The sequence below is a fragment of the Melospiza melodia genome, chromosome Z, assembly GCF_035770615.1.
Source record: "Melospiza melodia melodia isolate bMelMel2 chromosome Z, bMelMel2.pri, whole genome shotgun sequence".
Classification (NCBI taxonomy): Eukaryota; Metazoa; Chordata; class Aves; order Passeriformes; family Passerellidae; genus Melospiza; species Melospiza melodia.
In genome coordinates, this window is record NC_086226.1 from 8,143,294 (window position 1) to 8,165,379 (window position 22,086).

Sequence of the window (22,086 nt, forward strand, 5' to 3'; positions counted from 1 at the left end):
TGGCAGTGGAGTCAGCACAGCCCCTCTTGGCCTTGTCGAGTCCTGGCTACATCCTGTTGTGTCATGCTGTGTCATGCTGTCCCTTCAGCTGCCCGTGACGCCCTGAGAGTTCTGTGGCATTACACAGCTCTTCAAACCACCTGTCCCAAAGCTGCAGCACCCCTCACTCTGTCACCATCCTGTTCAGCCCTGTGAGACTGAAGTCTTCAGACACTGTCAGGCCATTTCATCACACTTGCAGTATCCAGCACCCCTTCCAAGGCAGGGCATAATGCACTCAAGGTGTCTCCAGCCTGCCCGCGGATCTCCCAGAGACACTGAGCAGACAAAATCCTTTTTCTTACAAAAATTTAAAAAATTATTTTAATTATACCCAGCTGTGAGTTTTGTCTCTTTCCTTTTGCTTTGCTATTTGGTCTTTGCTCAGCTCCAGCAATGAAAGGGGGTCATTTGCTACCCTTCCTGGCCCTAAACCTAGACTGCTGTGGGGTCCCTGTCTGTGAGACCTCACTGTAATCCTTTGGGCTCTGTGTAGGCATGTCTGCATGCACCCTCTTTTAGGAGGATTTTAGGATAAAAATCTCAGGTTAATTTGAGTAATTCCTGGGTCTTGTCTGCTACTGGATTATCAAAGGGTTTAATTTAAAAGTGGATGGTGGCCTGGCTGATAAAACCCTTTTGTTAACATTTTTAGATCAATCCTAACGCACTTGATGTTAGGCTTGATGGGAGAAGGGTTAGCAGGCATGTAAGCAAGAGTGAGAGGATCATTCTGACATTCCTAGTCCCCTAGTAAGTACTAATAAGTATCAAGATACAAACGGCTTTATAAAGTTTTCAAAGGGCACAAACTCAGAATCAAAACCCACATTCAGTCCTAGACAATAAAACTATTTATGCTAAAATTGTAAAAAACCCATTAATAATGATGTGAACTAAACTGGGGATGAAATTCTTGCTCTGAATTTCAGTTTCTTTTATTTTCAGAATTTCCACATAAATATTTTCAATCATTTTTAGTAGCCATTATCTCAATACTCTGAAATGGAGAGGCTTCGATTGGCATGTTTGAAAAACTTAATGTGCTGTAAAGGCATTCCTTTTATTTTAAAGCTCTTGAAACATCATAAGCTGTTTAAACACTCAGGATGTTTGACTTTTCACATAATTTTCATCACAATAACCTAAAAGGCAATAATTTTAACTTGTCCTGTATTACATTTCCTATATTTGCCTTGAGCTTGTTAAATCTGATTGCTGTTTCACATCCTTTTATCTGCTAGAATATTCTTGCAGTGGAGGAATTACTCAGTGGAACTACCTCTGAGTCCAGAGGCATTCAACTACACAATTTTCCCTCATTTTCCCTGACTCAGATGACATCTCAGTGGCTTTGGGAGTGTGGGGAGTGAATGCCTTTGTGCTTGAGGGCCTGATGTTTGATATCTACTTGGCCATAGTGGCCACTGTAAAACTAATTGGTGGGTCAAGGTTTAGATTCCAACTCTTGACAAGAATTCTTCTGTAGTATTATGCTCTTTCCCCCTCTCCCTGTGCTTTTTTTTCTTTTTTTTTTTTTCTTTTTTTTTTTTTTTTTGTATATTGCTTTATTCTTTATTATGTTTTTCACTGCTGACTGCTTTCACTTTGAAAATCTTTTTCTTGACATTGTTCTCAAAGCTGGGATACTTACCTGTTCACCTGTTCCCTTTTACCATATATCACTTCCAGCTCCTCCTCTGCTTTCATTACTCCACGTTCTTCACATGCTCAGTGACAAATTCTTGTTTTGTTTTTTCTCCTCCTTATGTGGGGGTATCTGCCCTTCTTCTGTGCATGTCTTGTATCTGCATTCTCCTCTAACATCAGTTTCTTGCTTTGTTTCACTCCTTTTTTTCTTTATCCAGATGATTTCTGCCTCCAGCTCAGACTCCAGCCCCTGATGGCTGAAAATATGTCAAAGTTGGGCTGATCATAAGAATTCAAGTCTGTGGTGTTCTGGATGAATTACTTGACTTGACCAAACCTTATTTATAAATGCCTGTAGGCTTTCATATATTTCTGTACATTAATAAGAAACTTTACTGTTTCAATGTTCAAAGTCTTAAAATAGTGCTCTATGTCTGGATTTTTGTGCTTCCAATGCAGCTTTGGAAATAACACCTATGTATGTTCTGTACTTCAATAACACCATTCCTTTCATATCTGAAATACGTTATGCACAATTGAGCTCAACAATTTTTGTAGGGATGTGGAATTATGGAAAAGCATAGGCCAACTTTCCTGCATCAGACTGAAGGGAATGAGTGCATCAGATTCTCAGCTTTCATGAAAAATGAGGTCTTGAGCATGGCAAGCAGGACACTCAGAAGTGTGGTGTTAACAGCGGAGATGTGTGGCATGTGCATGGGCACGCCAGAAGTGTTAGGGCAGGGAACAGCACTCTGTTTGTCTTATGTCAGTCCTGCGTGGGGTCCTGGGTGAGGAGAGAAAGTGGCCAGTGATTTTGAGATTGTTGTTTTGAACGTTTGACAGGTTGGAAGTGTTTGTTTCAGATTTCTGTGCCTTTCCTATGTAGCTCAAGGAGCTGTGTTAACACCCTGTGCTAGCGTGTACCTCAGTGGCTGCACCAACCTCAAGGAGAAGCAAGATCTTGTTTTGGCTCCTTAGCAGATCTTCCGTGCATTTAGTATTTAAAATACAAAACCAGAATATTCAATCTTACTAGTTAGGGTTGACCCCACTGCTGGAACAGATCGCTTAAGCAGTGCTAAGAAAGGGTCTGAATTAGGACAGAGAGGCATTTCTTTTTACCCTTGTGGTCTTGCACCCACTGACATTGAAACAGCTTCTTTGCTGTTCAGCAAGTCACAAAAGAAACAAATAGACCTCTTCCCCAAATACAGAAAACAATGAGACACAGTTTGCTTTTTTAGTATTTTCTTATTTTCTATTTTTTATTCCCCTGAGAAGGCTTTTAAAGGTGCTTACTTGTTCTTACACATGCATTAACATATCCATGGAGTATAAAGCAAACATTCCATTTAGTGTTGCTCAGAAAGCATTAGAGAATGTATTGGCAAATAGCTCTTAAATTGGCATCCCTAGTGTGTGCAAATAAATATCTGCTACAGGGCAGGCTTCAAGTGACTTTGTTTCCATGCTGTGATTTCTGCTCCTTGTGCCAACTGGTGATTTACTATGGAGTTTGTTAATATTCAAAACAGGAATAAAAAGCTAGCAGGAAACTTACAAAATTGTTCTACAGAAGTGCCAGGCTTAGTTCTCATAATGTCTCTACCTCTTTCTTTTAGAATCCAACAAGTGCATTACTACCTTACAAGTACATTACATTTTCCCCACAATTCTAGTTAATCTCTGTGCTGTGCTGTAGAGGAAGTGGAAATTACTGTCGCTGCTCAGGAAGATGAACTAAACAGGAGCATTCTGTGATTGCTCAGCCTTGTAGCCTGATTGTATTACGGTGACAGCTAGCATGAGGAGCAAAAAGGCTGCAGGAATGTCTCTTCAATTATATTTTAAAAATATAGTCTAGGTTTGTCATTTGCCCTTATGACTATTTCATTAATATGTAATCAATTTTCAGCTCTTGGAAAATTATCTTAATATGAACTGAACTTCAGCTTGTCAGAGTGACCAACATGCATCATCACTGCTACTGAGTTCTCTGGTATTTTAGGCTGGATCTGTGAATCCAGGTCTACTTGTCCACCCTTATGCTTTAAGGTGGAAATTTTACATTTCTCAAGGAGTCACTGAATAGTGGTGTCTGGCTCCTCACCATACAGTGACCCTTTATAAGATCTAGTCTGAAAGGGGCAGTTTGGGAGAAAGATGTACTGTGGGAATCCTTAAAATCAGAGGGTTTTGGGAAAGCTGCAGAAGGCAGGCCTCAGAGACAGCAGAGCTGTGATTAGAGATAAGCAGTAGCCATAAGATAGGTCAGCAGAAAAGTTATGTAAGAAGTAGAAGAGTAAGGACAAATAGAACAATGGTCTGTGTATTAATGCTTGACTAGAATAACTCCCTAAGCTTCAGAAAAATATATCTAGTGAGATATTAGGAAGTTCTAAGCTTAATAATGGAGCTCTGTGCATTGTGTTTTAAGGCTTGCAAGTAGGTATTGTATTCCAAAATAAGCAAGCATTGTTTTAACGAAAGGTAGGTGTGCTTATGGTGGGTGGATAGAACTACTGTCAATGTGCTTTTGCTTTGTGCGATTGGTCAAAAAACTTTTAAAGTTGTAACATTAAGTTCTTGGTCCACTGCCTGGGATGTCTCAGTCTACTGCCTGAGCTGATGGCATCTTCCCATTGTCATAACCATGAAATGAAACTGATGCTGAACACCAAAACAGCTCAAGATGTGTTCCTAGCAGTCCTGTCCTGTTTGTGATTGTACAGAGACCCCGTTCGGCGATATGTACCAGTCAGCAAAGGCTGCAGTGACAACCCTTATCCTGGATGGCAGTGCAGCACATGTGGGAACAATTATTGCATCTCCTGTTTGGATAGACAGTGCTGGCCTTGGGGCTGAACCTGAGGAATAGACACGTTTTTCCAGGAGGATTTCTGTGCTCACCAATTCAGGATTCAATCTGGTTTTAAATTAACACTGGCTCTTGAGAGTAAATCTCTGCTTCCTAGGTCACCAGGATGATTTAGTTACCACTGGAATTGCCACTGACAAGCCAGAGGATTTATGCAGCAAATGATAAAATAGTTGAAAAGCAAGGCTCAGGGAAAGCAGTTCAGAAGCAAACAGACTTGAAAAAACTTCAGAGCTTTTAATATTCAGTTAAGAATAGCAGTAGGTACTGGTAGTCCTGTCTCTTTTGTATAAATTCAGTTAATGATTCTCAGATCAGCAATTAGTGACTGTCATGTCACCAGCAAAAAGGAGAGCAATGTGAAAAAAATGTAGATACAATAAACCAGAACAAGACCTGAATGTATGGTTGAGTGCGGTTTTTTTATTTTCTTCGTTGCAGGATAATCTGGTAATATTACTAGGGAGTTGAGGGCAAAACTTCTATTAAACATTGCAAGTCTTTGATGGTTCCCCTCACTATCTTTTTCTTTTAGGATGCAGAAATATGATACCTCTTATGAAATGCCAGCCTGGTAGGGCTTTCTTTTCAAACTTCTTTCTCATTTACAGCAATGGTCTTTAGAAAGTCACCAGTAGTTTCTTCTCATTTTTGTTTTCCTATTTTATGACTGCAGAAAAATTAAATATATATTATCCAGACATCCTACCCAAAATGCAATTGGAAGTTCTTGTTGAATAGCTGAGCAGCAGAAAGATTCCCTGCTGAAGGACTTAATTTTGCATCTATTTGTACCTCTTGGTGGCTCCTCTGTGATCGAGGGAACTGTGAGAAGGGAAAGGAATATTAAATAGCATTTAAAACATCACTTATTATCTGTTTCCTCTTTTCATTTTTATTATCCTATTGAATTATGGTATCTTTGCTGTAGTCTATAGTCAATTTGTCTTGTAGCATAGTAGACGTCTGGCCCAGGGAAGAATTCCTATATGCTGATATCATACACACCCTGGAAGAAAGATCCAGAAAGAAACAGTAACTTGGGTCTTCTGCAGCCTTTATCAAAGTATGGTGACTGTCGCAGGCTTCTAATATCTTTTTGCTGTTGGAAGTGTGGCAATCTGTTAATTTATTTAATGTAAGATAGTCATCAGAGTAAACATTACTAGCCTCCATTAATTCTGACTCTGGCATTTTTCTCTGGAGCACTTGAGCATCTCCTGGAGTGGTCAGAGTCACGATGGTGACCTGGAGGTGAGAAACTCCTCAATGCCTCCTGCCTGTTCTTTAGTTCCCTAGCAACCATGTCTGCTCTTTTTTCCCTAATATAAATTCCTCATGATTATTCACACTCCTCTTCTCATTAATTAATATTATTATTAAAGGCAGGGATAGCAGCACATTTATTAGGAAGATTTAGGAAGACAGTTGATTTTTTTTTCCCTGTAGCAAAACCATCTTTAGTTTATCTAGAATTTGCTAAAATGTAACTATTTGGATTGATTAGTTCCTTGTTGGATGTCTGATTTAGGCTTTGGATTACAACCCCCCCCCCCCCCCCCCCCACCACTCTAGATGCTGAACAATATGAACCAATAATCTATAGCAACATGACCTGGGAGGACTGAAGTGAGGCAGGAAACCTACAAAAAAACAAAGTGTGGGACTATGGAATTAAGCGGTGTATCATAATGCCTGTGCCCAATGGAATGAAATGAATGTTTCCCCGGCAACCTTAATTCTCACATTTTCTAAGTTCTGAATGCTTCTCTTTGAGATGTTAATAATAGTTAACTTTTTTTCCCCTATAGCTAATGTGAGACACAAAAATGTGGTTGAATTTTAAACATGCATATGAAGGCAAGTAAGCATCTTACTAGTGAATATTGAATATACAATCATTATGTTCATTCACATTTATAATTTTTCTTTTATTTGTATTGCAGATGTGGTTGTGAATTCTTCCCTATTGTATGAACGCTGTGTGATATATTTAGGTAGCTGTCAGAGCAAAAGGATTACATTTTTAATCATAGTTTATGGGTAATGCATTGTTACAGTAAAAAGAAAAATGGGGAAGCCATGGTGACAGGACACAAACTACCTAGGTGATATTAAGGACTGTTTACAGCTAATGTGGCAGAGAGAACTTTTAAGAAAAGGTATTAAAAAAGTAAGTGTTCTGGCTTTGGAAAGATTTACAGAGAGCAGGAGCTTGCAAAAAAAGCCAGCAAAAGAGCAAAGCACAGATACAGCAATAAAAAGGAATGTCAGGACTGCCCTTTTCATCAAGCAGCACAGCAATATTTTCTGTGCTATTGTCTGCATTAGGAAACAGTAAAAGATTTTGTATTTTTGACTGATTTATATTTGCTCCCCAGCTTGCTTCTTGTGATAGTTTTAAACAGATCTACTAGTTTTGATGACCTTCACATACTGCTAATATTGCCAAAATACTCGGAACCCATCTTTCCTCATCTTATTTTTTTATCTTTGTGCCACATTCCAGCTGGGTTCCAAAAGTCTGAGATACTTTGGGATGCACCTTCTGCAGCATAGGTGGCAGTAGCAGGAATGATGCTTGCAGAACAAAGTATGTCTTTGCTTTTCATGCTGACTTCAATAGAGTACTGAGTCAAGTGGAGCTAGAGTCTCTACCTTCACTTGCGAGAGTCCAGAATATCCAACAAAAAAGTCATTCAACTTTTGTTGTTGTTGAAGTAGGCCTCTACATTGTGAGGGATGTTTTATCTGGGCACGAGACAAGAGATTTGCTGAACAACCCCAGAATAAGCTAAGGACCAACTCCTTAGACACCTCCAGGTATGGCTGTCCTACCTTTGTTGAGCACATAGGGAAGAAAGCCCCAGACCCACACTGATCTCTGTCTGCTGGCTCCCATCCTCCCATTTCAGATTTATCATGTCTTTGGCATAGGCTATGTCCATATAGTGCAGCATTTGACCAAGGATCTGTGTCATAAGAAAGTAGTTCTAAAGCATAACTGTTCAGGTTGGATGGAGTGGTTGGAGTTTCTTCAGTTCAAAATACCAGACATAATAATTTTATGTCCTGTCAGTCATGTGCTTGCTCCCTGCTGTAGGGAATTACTTGGCTTAGTTCCAGGGAGCCCCAAAGCAAACTGTCACAGCCAGCAAGTAGAGCCTGGTAGGAAAGAAGGAGAAGCATGGAGAAGGCTGATGTATCTCACTGACAGATGCAATGAAACCTCTTCCTTGAATACCCTCTCCCAGTCATAAAGAACAGCCATCCTTTGATAAAGGTTAAAAACATGCTTAGGGTCAAAGCTAAGACTTTCAGAGCCTGGTTCTGTATTTTGCAGTAGTTTGCAAACTTTGTTGCACTCAAAATCTTGTTTATGGGCAAAGAGAAGCCACAACTTATAAAACTAAAAATTTCCTGTCAGTGTGACAGAAATTTTGGTCTAAACATTATTGTCTGTCCAGAGGTATTCATTAAAGAAAATAAGAAATACTTCTGTGCGAAAAAAAAAATCATTAATTGTGATACTGCAGTTGAAGTTGTTGAGAAAAATAAAAAGCTTCCTAGTTTCTACCTCTTTTCTTGTATTTGCTTTTCCAGTACTCTGATTCCTAAAGTTAATAGTTTGATTTTGCCGTTGCTGGTGGTGTTGGTGGGGATGTTATGATAAGTTGTCAGCAACTGGAGACCTTCTTTGGGGAGGATTGAGATGTCCATTTTGATAGTTTCTTCTTTACCTGCAGTTTCTTTTATATGATACCTAATATATTTCACTTTTTCCACTGGTCTGGTGCTCCACATTACACCTGATATTACTGCATGTGGTGCTTTTTCAGTGTGCTATATACTATTTTTTTTCCTTCTTTGCTACACCTAAAGCAGATTTTCTTCAGTTCCCCTGTTTGCAGACCTGCAATTCTCTAACTGGCCAGTGGTTACATGCTTATAGCTGTGGGATATATGATGCCAAGTACGTGCTCCATGTCTTATCCTGCCCTGCCTGTACTCCTCTGTGCCATATCCTGAGTCTCCTCAGGGTCTCTCTATCATACCAGGCCTGTACTGCATCATTAAATTCCAGTTGTAAAAGCATGATAGTTGTGTACAAAGACAAGGGAAATAGAGCCAACTAGCCACTGGTCCCTGGTTAATTTGAAAAATTGTTCATGCACTCATAGCTGTAGCTTTTCTTTAGTCTCACTTTTATATTTTAATACTGTTGCAGGTATTTATTCACAGGTGACTCTTTGTGTTATGTTAATTGAAATCTGTGCAACTGCTAAAACCAATTATCCTCAGATCGCCTTGGCAATGCCTTTGCTAATGGATAAATGCTTTTGTAGACCCACTTACAAAGGATAATAGTAAGTAGACTTAGTTTCATGTTTAAAATTAGGAATCTGATTTTGATTTGGATTGGAATAAAATTCTGCTCTGAAAATCTGTTTAAGTCACATCAATTCACACATAACAAGGTCCTTGTTAGGGAGAGCCCTTTTTTGCCCATTGCCAAGCAATCACATGCGGGAGACAGGCCAGCTGCATGATCCAGTCATCTCAGTAGTGGTTGTGACACAGGACCTCTTAGCCTCTGCTCTGCAATCTGCCCATGGTGGGACTATAAGGGAAATGTTATAACTTTTATCTTCTCCACCTGCATCACAAAAATTTGTATTTTGAAGTGAGGCATATTTTCTAAGCATAGAAATGTGTCATTCTGTTCATTTTTCATGGCTTTTAATATGTATCTTCTGGAATAAAGATAATCCCTGGTGCCTCGTTAGTAACAGCAGTTTTATGTGTCTTAGCTTGTACAAAGAGAAATAACACAGAGACACTGTCTCACATTTTTGTGGAACTTTGTTCTCCTCTGAAAATATTTCTTTTCTGAGTTCTTATTGTCAAGACTTAACAAGAAATGGGGCTTGATGAGCAATGCTTTGGGATTCTGGGTCAAAGTCTTTCTGGCTGCTTAATTGTTTAATACCTAGAAAGTAGGTGGTGGAAATGAATATTTAGTTTTCATAATGAGGAGGAATCATGAGGGGCATGTATGAATCTCTGTGGAGGCTTGTGTTCCTGAAAGTGTTCTTAAGACAAATGGAAGACAAGAGGAAGAATAGATGTTGTGATAAAGTGGGGCTTTCCAGAAGAAGAAGGTGGAAAACCAGGTGAGAGAAACAAATGGCAGACTTAAAAAGTAAGCAGTGGTTCTTTGCATTACCATGTAGTTGCACTGTGGGAGTCCTTGCTGTGGAAGTTGTGCATGCTAAAAATGTGCATGGATTCCAAAATCACAGAATAAATTTGTGGAGAAAAAGATTAACTGATATGGAATAAAAAGGACAGCATTTCTGGTTCAAGTCCCTGTGGCAAGCTAAGAGGTCATCCTGGAGAGAATAGAATAGACACACTTCTTTGAACAGTGTTGGTGAGAGATACTTGGCTAGGTGGACCTTTGATCTGAGCTGAAAGGCACACTCTAATGTTCTTTTGAAGAAAATCAATCAGCCCTTGGGAGCTTGCTCTCCCACCCCTTCGTTTTCCTTCCCTCTTGTCTAGTATCCCCTTCTTTTCTGTCACAAAGTCAAACACTTTTTTTTTCTAACTCCTCTGCTTTTTTCATCCATACCATCAAATGTTATTTGTGATCCTACCTGAAACTGTTCTTGCCAAGGTTTCTAATGCTGTTTCCTTTGCTCGATTTACCAGCTCTCTCTCTTCCTTCAGCGTTCATGGTCCTGTCTGTCCCTCAGCATCTCCTCAAAAGGATCCTCTTCATTTCCTCTCCTACTTTCTGTTAAATTTTCATGAATCTTGGTCAGTGGTGCCCTTCTGTTATTCCTTGACTCTGGGTAGGGTAGTCTCCCTCTGTAAGGCACCCTATAAACAATTGTTTAATTGTTTTCCTTAAAGCCTGTCAAAATAATTTTTCTGTGCTATCATGTGTGCAGGGGGGTTGACAATGGTTTGTTTCCCAACTGTTCATCAGTGTTTTCCATGTTTTCTCAGTGCTCATGACTTTATGGGTGTAGATCTATTGTCTTTGTGCTCCCTGTGCCATGTAAGCACTTAAAACAGGGGCAGCCTTTTAGTGTGTTTGACCAAGGCACTAAAATGTGTGTATGACATTTGGAGTGTATCACAGACTAGGATAGACTGGTAGTGTTGTACTAGGACAGAGCCTGGCATTTTTTCATGCTGAAAAATCACTGTCTTGTGTTGTAAAAGTGACTGTTTTTCCTTCAAATGATTTATACGCACGCTGCTGGCATACTCAGCTTTTAAAACATACCATTGGAGCAAGCATCCAACTTCTATTCTGATTTTGTTAAATCCAGAAAGAAAGTGCTCTGGAAGTTTACATTGGATGTGTTCTCACTTTAGGGCCAAGGTGGACCTTCAGGAGGAAAGGCAGGAAAAGCTGGTAAAAGTAAAAAAAAGGTAAGATTCTCAAGTCTTAAAAAATGTTTTTTTCTTTTTTCAGCTATGAGATGCAAAGAAGATATAGTGTGAACAATGAGGTGTTTTTTTATAAAGTTGGTAAAATATAATTTGATTTAGCAGTAAGAGGTTGCTGTAGGTTTCCACTGAGAAGCGAAATAGACCAGCAAGTTAAGCCAAAAAGTATCACCTGGAACAAAGGCACAATTTGGGTAAAATGCAATATGAAAAGATTAAATTAAGATATTTTGGATGTGAATTCCAAAATACTAGCTGACTTAGACTGTGAGAAATCTGCTCAGTTTAGAAAATTCAAAGTATAGCCCATATTCACTTAACAAAGAAGTATTAGCTGATAATAACTCATGATAATGTTTTTACTATTGGGCAAATAAATTATTTGAATACCTTGATTTAATCTACCTTCCTCTTACTTAGCTCCACTGGGAAGGATGGAGGATCCATGACAGGGATGAAAGAACAGTCTACATACCTTTAAATAGACATATTGCTAAACAGCTTTTGACTTTCTTGGGACAAATCACAGTCTCACTGAATGTTCCTCTTTTCGCCATTTAAAAATGGAAAGTTATTTACTTTTAAAATTAAAATCATAAATAAAAATGTTAAAACCATAATACTACTTATCTGATTCACTTGGGAAAACAGCCACTGAACTAACTGGCATCAAATAGTATGTGATAAATGTCCTACAAGCAGGTGTTCATGTGGGGAGCATTAAATCACAAACAACTGTTTTGCAGCCATCGTCCCTCGTGCATCAGAGCGCCTGACCTTCCTTACAGCTTGCCTCATTTCAGCTCCCTTGGGGAGAGAAATAAGGCTGCAGCCTGTGAATTTCCCTGGGCTCTTGAAATATGCAAAATTCTCAGTTACTTTCAGCCAATGCACATTTTAACCCAGCGTTGTGCTTTTTACCTTTGTGGTACTCTGCAGGTAGCAAAGCATTGCTGGGTCCAGCCTCTATAGCTTCAGCCATAAGCTATACTTACACCTTGGACTCATCCTCAGCTTTGTATGACTGTAAAGTCAGCAGGCCTGAAAGAACTGTATTTACAAGAATGATTGATTTATTTTAAATCAACTCATTACACAATTTGAACTGAGGGAGAAATTTTGCCTGGAGCAGTTAAGCACTTTAATCAGCAGTTTTGTGTTCTGACAGTTTTTTCTGTAAGGACAATTAATTGAAATTCATTCCTGCAGTGATTCATTTTCTTTTTAATGACCTTATATCCTGACATGAGTCCAGTGCTAGCCCAGGGAGAGTAGCAGTCCGTTGTTTGGAGAATGGAGACATGCTGGCCTTTGCAAGAAATTGGTTAACATTCCTCCAGGAGCCACATCCCTGCAGCTTTGTATTTCAAACTAAATTCTAAGAGTAGCCTATAGAATAACAAGCAGGAGTAATTGCAGGTTCTTGGCTTGTGCCCTTGAATAGTCCTTAAGTCCTATAATACCCTTGGGTGTTCTGTGGCAAGGGAAACAGAATTGCCGACTTTTAAACTGAGATTGAAGTGGAATCACTTGAGTTTTGTTATTGGAGTTAATCCAGTTTTGTGCCAGGGCAGGAATTATCTTCAGAGTGCACTCTTCCAACTCACTGAACTCCTGCTGGCAAGTGTAGCCATACGAAAATCTCAAATTTTGGCCTGCCATTTGTGTTCTTCTGCTCTGCTCAAAGCAAAGATGGGTGGGAGAATGTTGTTTTTATCTCTCTGCTCTGTGCCTCAAGAAGTGCTGCTTTGGCAAGAAGCAAAACTGTCAGTCTTGTTGCATTTCTGAGCTTGTCATTCCTGTTCTAGGATGAAGATGACTTTCCTGAAGCGAGAGAGGACGGGTCGACAGCAAGGGCTGCAGTCAGATCCCCGGATCAGCTGGAGCTGACTGAAGCTGTGAGTAAAGCAATGCCTCTCTTGTCATGAGGTGTGTGTGAAACTCCATAAGCAGAAGCCTACCCATCAGTTTTGGAGGAAATTCTGCAAGAGTGAAACTCCAGTACTTGCTGAAGTACAGTGTCTGCAGTAACGCACGAAACGGCTTCAACAAAAAAACAGGGAGAATGTGCTATGAAAACCAGTTCTGGGCTTAAAGCACTGTAACTGCCTGGAGATAATCCAAAAGCAAAAATGGGGATGGGGCTTTGCTTAGTTAAGGAGGACCCAGAGCCAGCACTGAGCTTTCAGGTGCCTGTGTGCAATACACAGGACAGGGAAGTGTCCTACAATTTTATTGCTATTTCTTCTGTTGGTTCAGTAGCATTGCAATTGGTCACCCTTCCAACTGCAGTTGTTTCTCTCTGTGCACTGCCTCATAGAACTCTAGCATTGTTCCCTGTCCTTAAACTATCACTGTGACGGGGAAGGTTTATGCATGTCCTCCAACTCAGGCACTAAATATAGTTAGCAATATTTTTTTTTGTTCACAGTGGTCAATCCTAAAAGTACTGCTACTGAGCTTATTGTTTATTTTTGGACAGTGTAAATTTTAAAGACACGCGTTGTCTGTCTCACCCTATAGAATGCAGTTAGCATTTTTCAAGTGATTCCATATCTTAGATAAGCGTTAAAATCAAGAAAGCCCATTGAAATACTGTAATCGGAAGCAGGATGACTGTTCTGGATTCCACTCTGAGCATAAACATGGTGATTTTATTGCTGTACATTGTATTAGTAGTGAAGTTTTATTCACAGTACTATTTTGTTTCCGTTCCAAAGGAATTAAAACAGGAAATTATACGTACCTTGACAGCTGATAATCCCCATGTTCCCCAGGATATTATCAGATTCAACTTTAAAGTAAGTGTGACATGATGTATAAAACTGGAATTTTTCACAATTAATTGGTTTTGTGTTTTCCTTTGATTTATAACCAGGTAAATTTTCTTTTAATGCAGCTACATCTTATTACATATTTACTGCCAATGGTTCTTAAAGGGTTTTGTAGAGGGTAAAATCTAAAAGCACTGATTCATTTATTTATAAGTAGGATATCATAATTATGGTACAAGATCTGTCAGTGAAGGTAAAAATTGCACCTAAACTCATGTAGTTACTTTTCCCATTCTTTGGTGGTTAAAGGGCAAAAGGTAAAGTTTTTCTCAGTCTGTAAGAATTATGTCTCAGTATCCACCCTTGAAGGCTGAATTGCAGGAGAGCTAAAAAATTTGTTTTGTGAAATCAATGTCCAGCTTTATTCACGATGAGTAGGAGTGAGCAACAGAAAACAACCAGAAAATATCCAAGAGTCACACCTTCACTTTTATATGCGTAGGGCACACACTGTTATACCCTGTAGCAGCCTTCTGCCACTACCATAAACAGCCACCAACACAATAGGGAGGGTGGGTGATGGCCTTGCCCTGAATGAAAGGGCATGGAGACAGCTCCTCCAACTCTGGCATTGAATTATTCCCAGATTTAGAGAGGTGTCGTGGATTAATCCCAGCTGGCCACTAAATCCCACCATTCACTCAGTCTCCCATGGTAGGACAGAGAAGAGAATCAGAGGAGTAGAAGTGAGAAAACTCATGGGTTGAGTTGGAGACAGTTTAATAGGGAAAACAAAAGCTGTACAAACTAAACAAGGAATTAGTTCACCACTTGAGGCAGATGTTCAGCAATCCCTTGGAAAGCAGGGTTCCATGTCACTTAATGGTTACTTGGTAAGATACACACCATCATTCCAAACATCCCCTCCCCTTATTCTTATTCTTCTCCCCAGCATTCTTTTTCCCCCAGATTTATATGCTAAGCATTCCATATGGTATGGCATATCCTTGGATTCAGATGGGTGAGTTAGTGATGAGGTGGGTGAACAGAACTGTGCAAGTGCTGCTGAGCAATAACTAAAACATCCCTATATTATCAGCACTGTTTTCAGCACAAATCCAAAATAGAGCCCCAAAATACAGTAGCTACTGTAAAGAATATTATCCCTATCAAAACCAACACCCAAGAGAAGAGAAAACCAAGCAAAATATTCCCATGTCTGTCTCACCTCTGTGCTACTGTACTTGTTTGACCAACCATCGCAAGATTCCAGAGAAAGGAAAACAGTCTTGTGGAATTAAAAAAAAAGTCCTTCTCTTCCATTCGGAGCTGAAGCTTTCCTTATTTATGGTATATAGATAGGTGATCAGTAATCCATATCTTCAAATTCTCCACAATGACTGAAGTGAGCTCAGTGATATGCTGTGATTGACATAGTAAGCAAATCAAAGTAAGCGGACTATTGAAGCATCTGTGTTCTTTGGTGGCTTCTGTTTGCTTTTAGGTGCAGCTAAAAACTAAATTATACGGATTAAACTGTTCTTTACTGTGAAAGTAATGAGGCACTGGAACAGGTTGCCCAGAAAAATTATGCACTCTGCAACCATAAGTGGGATGGGGCTTTAAGCAGCCTGGGCTAGGGGAAGGTGTCCTTGCCCAAGGCAGGGAGGTTTCAACAAGATGTTCTTTAAGATCCCTTCCAGCCTAAACCATTCCAGGATTCTATGATTCTATGGTTTTGTTGGGTTTTACTTTTGTAGGAACGAGCATACATGCTAGTGGACGATATGGATCATACAGCCGTTCACTTCACATTGAATGGATATTTGATACACAAAGATTCAGATGAAGGCAGACGCCAGAGTATCAGATCATCCACTGAAGCAGGTAGCTTTATTGTCTGATACTACGATAATTTTCAAATAGGCACTAGTTCCTCTTATTCAACACGATGGAATGATCATGCTGCATTACCACAGAATTAAACTGCTCCTGCTTGGGCTTGCCTGCCTGTTGGCAATCAAAATTAGAAAAATAATCAGCCAGGTGTTTGCTGCAGTCTAGAAAATAGTGTGTGTTTTTTATTTGAATGCTAACACTGGAATTTTCCAAGTTATTTAGTGTCTTCTAAACATCTTTCACTACCACTAGCTGGACATACATGTCTAAACTACCTAGCCTATTTTGAAAGTTTCAGACTGATTTAAAGTATCAAAGCAGAAATGTTTGGAATCTGGGTGATTTTTCAGGGAACTATCACATGCATGACCAATTCTTGAATTCTTACTAAGACATATACTTTCAGACAATGTGAGATACAAAACCCTGAACTACTTGGACCTTTGATCTGAGCTACTATCAACACTCTTAAGTGTTCGGACAAAAAGATGCATTAACCAGATACAGAAAGCTCTGTTGTTAGTAAAGAGTTCTAGGTTTGAATTTTCAGCAGGGAATGATGTACTGGCTACTGATTTAATTGTATTTCTGCTGTTTGAGAAGGGAGAATTTCTGTCACAATGAGTGTTCTGTCAAAGTGGTAACTGCAGGCACAATGATAACACTGGGTAAACTCCTGAGAATAGTTTTTGCTTGGAGCTTCTGAGGGTCAGTGCCTCCTTTATTTTACACTTAACAAACTATGCATGATGATTTGAAGTAGGGCAAAGTGTTTAATGGGATCTTCAATGCCATGAAATCATGGATTTTTGGCAGTGCTTTTCATAGATTCCAAACCAATTAGTTTCAAGTGGCTCTATGCTAGCATGGCTACACAGTCAAGGCTATGATTGGAATGCAGACATCCATCATTGTCAAACAAAACTCGTATATTAATTTTTATCCATATAAATAAGAACAACCACATTATAACTTCTGTGTGCCTTGAAAACATTCTTAGTAGTTGTACAAACTGCAGAAAATTCTGGAGGATAGAAAGGTCTGGAGCTGAAGTGATATCCAGAAACAGAGTTACTCAGATCAAAAGGGTTACAGAAGTTTGCTCTGAGTTAAAACATTTATTTTTTTATTTCAGTTAATCGAGAAGTACTGCAAATGAATTCTAGAAATACCCTTGTGACCTTTTGTGACTTTGAGCAAACAATTGTTCTCCAAAGTGGGGATTTGTTACTGTGTTGTCTAGTGATACAGCATTAGGAAAGGGTACATATGTACATCTATGCTCCAGAAGATAGAGGATCTGTAGATTATTGGATAAGATGTCCTGTTATTCTGGGCTCATTCATGTATCCTTTCTGTCATCAGAAGAGACTCCTGCTGAGGATGAAGAGGCTCCTGTGGAGGCTGCTGCTGAGCCAACTGAAGAGGGAGAGACTAAAGATGAAGAACCCACAGAAGAAGCTGAGGTAATTCTCTATAGCCAGCTAAGAGCTGTTCATTTTATTTTTAGTATTAGCTTTTAAATTACATTACTATAAAATGGGTTTGCTTCTGTGATTGATTATTTTATGTCTGAGATGTCTGTGCTGTAGGTGAGAACCTCCAAGTTCTCCTGGGCAGCTGTGGTCCTGCTGCCATTTTTCAGATATAGAAGGTGAACAAGGAGATCATACCAGATCTGTCTTTATCCAGATATTATATCAAAATAAAGTATAATCTGCTGGGATTTAGAATCTTCCTGGACAGTATATCCGTTGGTGAAAAACAAAAAAACTGAAGAGATGATTAAGACATAACTGAATGAATTAAGTGGTGGCTTGATTTAAAGGCTGATAGGAAAGGAGTAGCCTGTGAATGTCTGTTCTTATCCACACGGTGTCAGAACCCACAGTGTCAGAATTTCAGGTGAAACTCATTGTCTAACAAGGAAATGAAAACACAGGGTAATGGGACTCTAACAAAATCTTGGGGTCCCTGAGTCCATTTTACCAAAGGCAGCTGTGCTATATTATCTCTCTCGCGTCAGGTATCTCTCTTATGTCAGGTTTTAAAATAATTTCAGTCCTTGAATGTATATATTCCCATTCAGATATAATTTCAGAATCTCATTGGTCTGAGTGCTGGGAGTCTCCTAATTTGCATCTTAAATATTTATTCTTCAGTTACAGCCTCCTTCACTAGGCAGCGGAAACCAGCAGTCTGAGAAGAAGGAAAGAGATAACTGATTCGGGGTGAAGTCACTGCTCTTTTTTCTTGCAGGCTGAAGAAGAAGGAGAAGGAGAGGGAGAAGGAGAAGGAGAGGGAGAAGGAGAAGGAGGGGGAGAAGGGGAACATGAAGCTGAAACAGCTGAGGCAGCAGAGGAAGAGCCTCATCCCGAAAAAGTGCCAGAAAGGAAGCTTAAAAACCAGTTCAACTTCATTGAGAGAGGTTCAACTACATTCCACTATCCTCTGCGGGTATGTTGCTGTTTCCTTCAGTGACTTGGAGGATCTTTCCTTTGGAGGGGGCATGTAGATCACCTGTGTTTGTATCATATCCTGTGATCTATCGATACTGTTAGGGAAAAAGGTATAGTGATTGTACTGTTGTAAAACAATTGTTGTAGTGACAATGGTGACAGAAAATTTCTTGCCTCATGAACTCTTGGACAGCCTACAAAAAGTTTTGAGGCTTCTGTAAAACCTTAAGCCTCTACTTGGTTCTATTTTTCAAGTCTATTTTCTCATCTGAAAATGTATGGAGCAATGTTAGGGTAGCAGCTGAGTACTTGGTATGTGTGAAAGCAATTTTTCTTTGTCACTGTGTACTTTTATGGTTTTGTACTTCAATTCTTATTAATGGAGCAGAGATATAATAGATAAGATATAATCTCCATATATTAAAAGGACAAATATGTTTGGGTTTGTATTAACATGGGTACTAGAGTAACAAACTTATGTAAGTGTGATAAATCTGTACTTCTTGTACATGGTACATCTCCCTCCCACTTTGCATGCACTTTCCAATAAGTACAGACCCAAACCCTTATGTTCCTTCCCTAAGCTTTTTGCTGAACCTACATCCATACCCTGTGAACATGTTTTCACGGGGCCTTCTGACTGAGCAATCCTGGTGATGTTGGCTCCTGACAGTGTGTTCAAAAAGGAGTTTCCTACACCAGGTATACAAGTTTCAGAGATAAGATTATTTTGTTTTCCTTGCTACAATTGGAATGTGTATTTCCCCAAAGAGCCTGTCTGTTGTCTTACAGCCATTACACTGAGGGTTAGATATCTTTACATATGAAGGACTCAGAGAGATATATGAGTTACTGTGCTGCTGGAGACTGATCTCAGGACAGTTTGTCCAGCAGTGGGGTGCTTGCTATGAAGTTTGAGCTTAGATTCTGCATCTTTCAAAAATCCCACTGGAAGCTGTGGAATTTCTTATTACTTTGTTCCCAGATCTGAATATTCTTTCTTCCCAATGATTTTATTGGAAGAAGCTTGTGTGTCTCTGTAGGATTCTGCCTTTGAAAGCAGAATACAGACCTTAAATAGCTGCATAATACTTCTATGCTGTACTGGATATGCAGTTTCCACCTCTGAGATGTCTTCATTTCAGAGGTCAGTAAAATGCCACAGGCAGCTTCTTAAAATTTTTCTGACACAATGGTTTTTTGAAAGAAGATGCTGTTCTTTTAAGGGAATGTTTCATAGAAATATATTAATTTATTTCAGAATGTTGATGTAAGGATGGTAAAAATATTATTTCAGTAGCATCAGATGAATTGACTCCATTCAATTCTTTTGTTCTGATTGTTGTATCCAACTGGCTTTTTAATATATAGAACAAAACTTTTCAAATTTGGTAGGATGTCATAACTGATACCAGAATTGGTAACCAGAACATTTCAAATAACAGAGGTGAAAAAAACCCAAATGAATTCCTTCAAAATTAACTGCTGAAATATTTGAAGTATGTGGGAAAAAATCAGAAGGTCTTGTGAACATTCTTTTGGCCCACAACAAAATCTTTTTATAGTTGCACAATCACCAACAGTGTTGTACATTGCCTTAGGAGTCATTTGGATATCAAGTTATTCATGCAGACTGTTTCCACAACTAGACTGTGGTACTGCAGGGTGCTTCAATGCTGAGATTATGCTTCTTTAAGCTTTTTCTTTTTTCAGGAAAAAGGACTGCAAACTGACCCTTTACCTTTTGGAACTTTCTCAGAAAATGTTAACCAGGTAAATCTATATCTATATCTATATCTATATCTATATCTATATCTATATCTATATCTATATCTATATCTATATCTATATCTATATCTATATCTATATCTATATCTATATCTATATCTATATCTATATCTACCTCCTTTTTATCTTTAAAGTTATTTTAGACTACATTTTGGAAATTGAGGTGTGAGAAAGTTAAAACTGAATTATTGTGTTTACATTCCTTGCAGTGGAATGAATTCCTTTACTGTGGCTTTGGTCTCCTATTTGACTCTGACAGCAAACTAGTATGATCCTCTCTTCTGCCTTAATGGGTGAACTTGCTCATGGTTTGTATATCTAAGGTTAAGTGTCTCAGTTTAGATGCTTTTCACTGGTTTATTTTTTGCCAGCCACCCTGACCTGTCTGCTTTAGAGAGTCTTAAGGCAGTGGGAATGGGGAAACCACGGGGTGAGGATAGTTTTGGATTCAGCAAGAGGTGGGCTGCAGCCTGCAGGGTACTGGCTCCTCTAGGGACGTAGCTCTCTCTTGGAGTATTGTTAGGAATTTGGCATATGCAGCACTTGGGTTTTTACTCTGACTAAGTTTAGCAGTATGCAAAAGCAGGTTTCTAAAGCCTGAAGCTGAACCAAGTGAGAACTACAGCAAAATGAACTGTTGCAAGAGACTTTGCTTTGTGTAGCAGAAATGTGCCTATCTATTCATGGTGAAAGGCTCTGTAGCTTTTTCTGCATCCCTTAAAAATGTAAAATGAACTATTTTGGATGAAATTTCACCCAAGAAATATGTTACATCTTTCAGTGGAAAGGGAATCAGCCAGTTCTGCTGATTAATTCTCAGATATTTGTAAAATGTAATTGTGTTTGTCAAAGGTATAAACATAGTTTCAAAGTAGTGTATCAAACTGGTATTGAAACTACCATTTGGGTACCAGTGAGTAGAGGAACGGGAGAAGACAGTGTAACATAATGGCAGCAATTTAAAAAATGCTGGTATAGGAAAATGATAGGAAGGGGAGTGGAAGTATCTCTGTCAGGTTAAAAACTGTAATCTATTCTATTCCTAAACCTGAAATTACAGAGTAATTGGCTTGAGATCTTCCTTCCCCTCAGCTGGAGTTTTCTTCCATTTTTTTCCTTACAGTGAGATGCCCTGAGACTTAGAATGGAGATCTTTAAGATAATTAGCCCCTGACTAAGATTTTGCATTAAATGTTTGAAAGCTAAGAGGAAAGGTTTTCCTTTGATTTCTTTTTATATTGTTGAAATTTTCAGTGGGTCTAAAATAGTGTTTTTGTATAAACACTTTTTCCCCCTCAGCTCTTTTTCCTTTATGTTCTTCCTTATGTTCACAATCTCCTATTCCAAATTTTTCTGTTCTACTCCTTCTCATACTTGTCTCATCTTATTTGTGCTTTCCCTGATGTTTGGAACATCTTTCCATCTTATTTCTGCAAATTTACAACATAATACAGTTATTTGTTTGTTTTTTGCTTTTTTTTTTTACCAAAGAGTTCTGCTACCTCTATTTCAATGTTCTAGTCTATAGTCTATATTTGAATCATACTCCCTATCCTAAGCTAATGTGTCAGATTGCCTTTTGTTTTGTCCTGAATGAAATGTACTGGCCTCAGATACAATACTAGGATTTCAATACTAATGAATAATTCTGAAGAGAAGTTACTTTTGGGTCTACTCAAGTAAGACATGTGTGGCATGTGGCAGAGCAGAAGATGTAAAACTGCTCTCAGTTTCCATTTGATCATATGCTGCAGAGTTGGAGTCCAAATTTAAATTGTGTTAAGCTTCTACAATTTAATTTTCCAACACCACATGAGAAATGTCATAAAGCAAATGTTTAATGCATGTTTCCTGTTAAACACTGGTAAATTAGCCAAACACAAAGTCCTGCAAAAATAAAGGTACAGACAGAGTCAAATAAGCAAGTAGAGTGTTGAGGAGGAAAGAAATTGTTAAGAATGCTGTAACGTTGTTAAAATAAGACATGCTCCATCATTCTTGAAAAATCCTGGACCTTCAGTCTTCACTTTTTGTGTAAGAAGACAGATGTTCAGCTAATTCCAGGAACAGTTGAACTGGTGTGATGACTATAATATTTTTTGTGATGGTGTAGTTGGCTGTTCTCAGGAAT

At 38.9% G+C, this 22,086-nt stretch overlaps 1 protein-coding gene across 1 annotated transcript in view; it reads left to right on the forward strand.

Moving 5' to 3' along the window:
* DNAI1 (dynein axonemal intermediate chain 1) overlaps positions 1-22,086 on the forward strand; it is a 135,801-nt gene that overhangs the window by 1,053 nt on the left and 112,662 nt on the right. Inside the window, exons 2-8 of the mRNA XM_063179803.1 lie at positions 10,961-11,017; positions 12,844-12,933; positions 13,756-13,836; positions 15,570-15,696; positions 17,074-17,174; positions 17,968-18,165; positions 19,881-19,940. Coding sequence (XP_063035873.1) covers positions 10,961-11,017; positions 12,844-12,933; positions 13,756-13,836; positions 15,570-15,696; positions 17,074-17,174; positions 17,968-18,165; positions 19,881-19,940 — 714 coding nt within the window. The remainder of the gene's footprint in view (positions 1-10,960; positions 11,018-12,843; positions 12,934-13,755; positions 13,837-15,569; positions 15,697-17,073; positions 17,175-17,967; positions 18,166-19,880; positions 19,941-22,086) is intronic.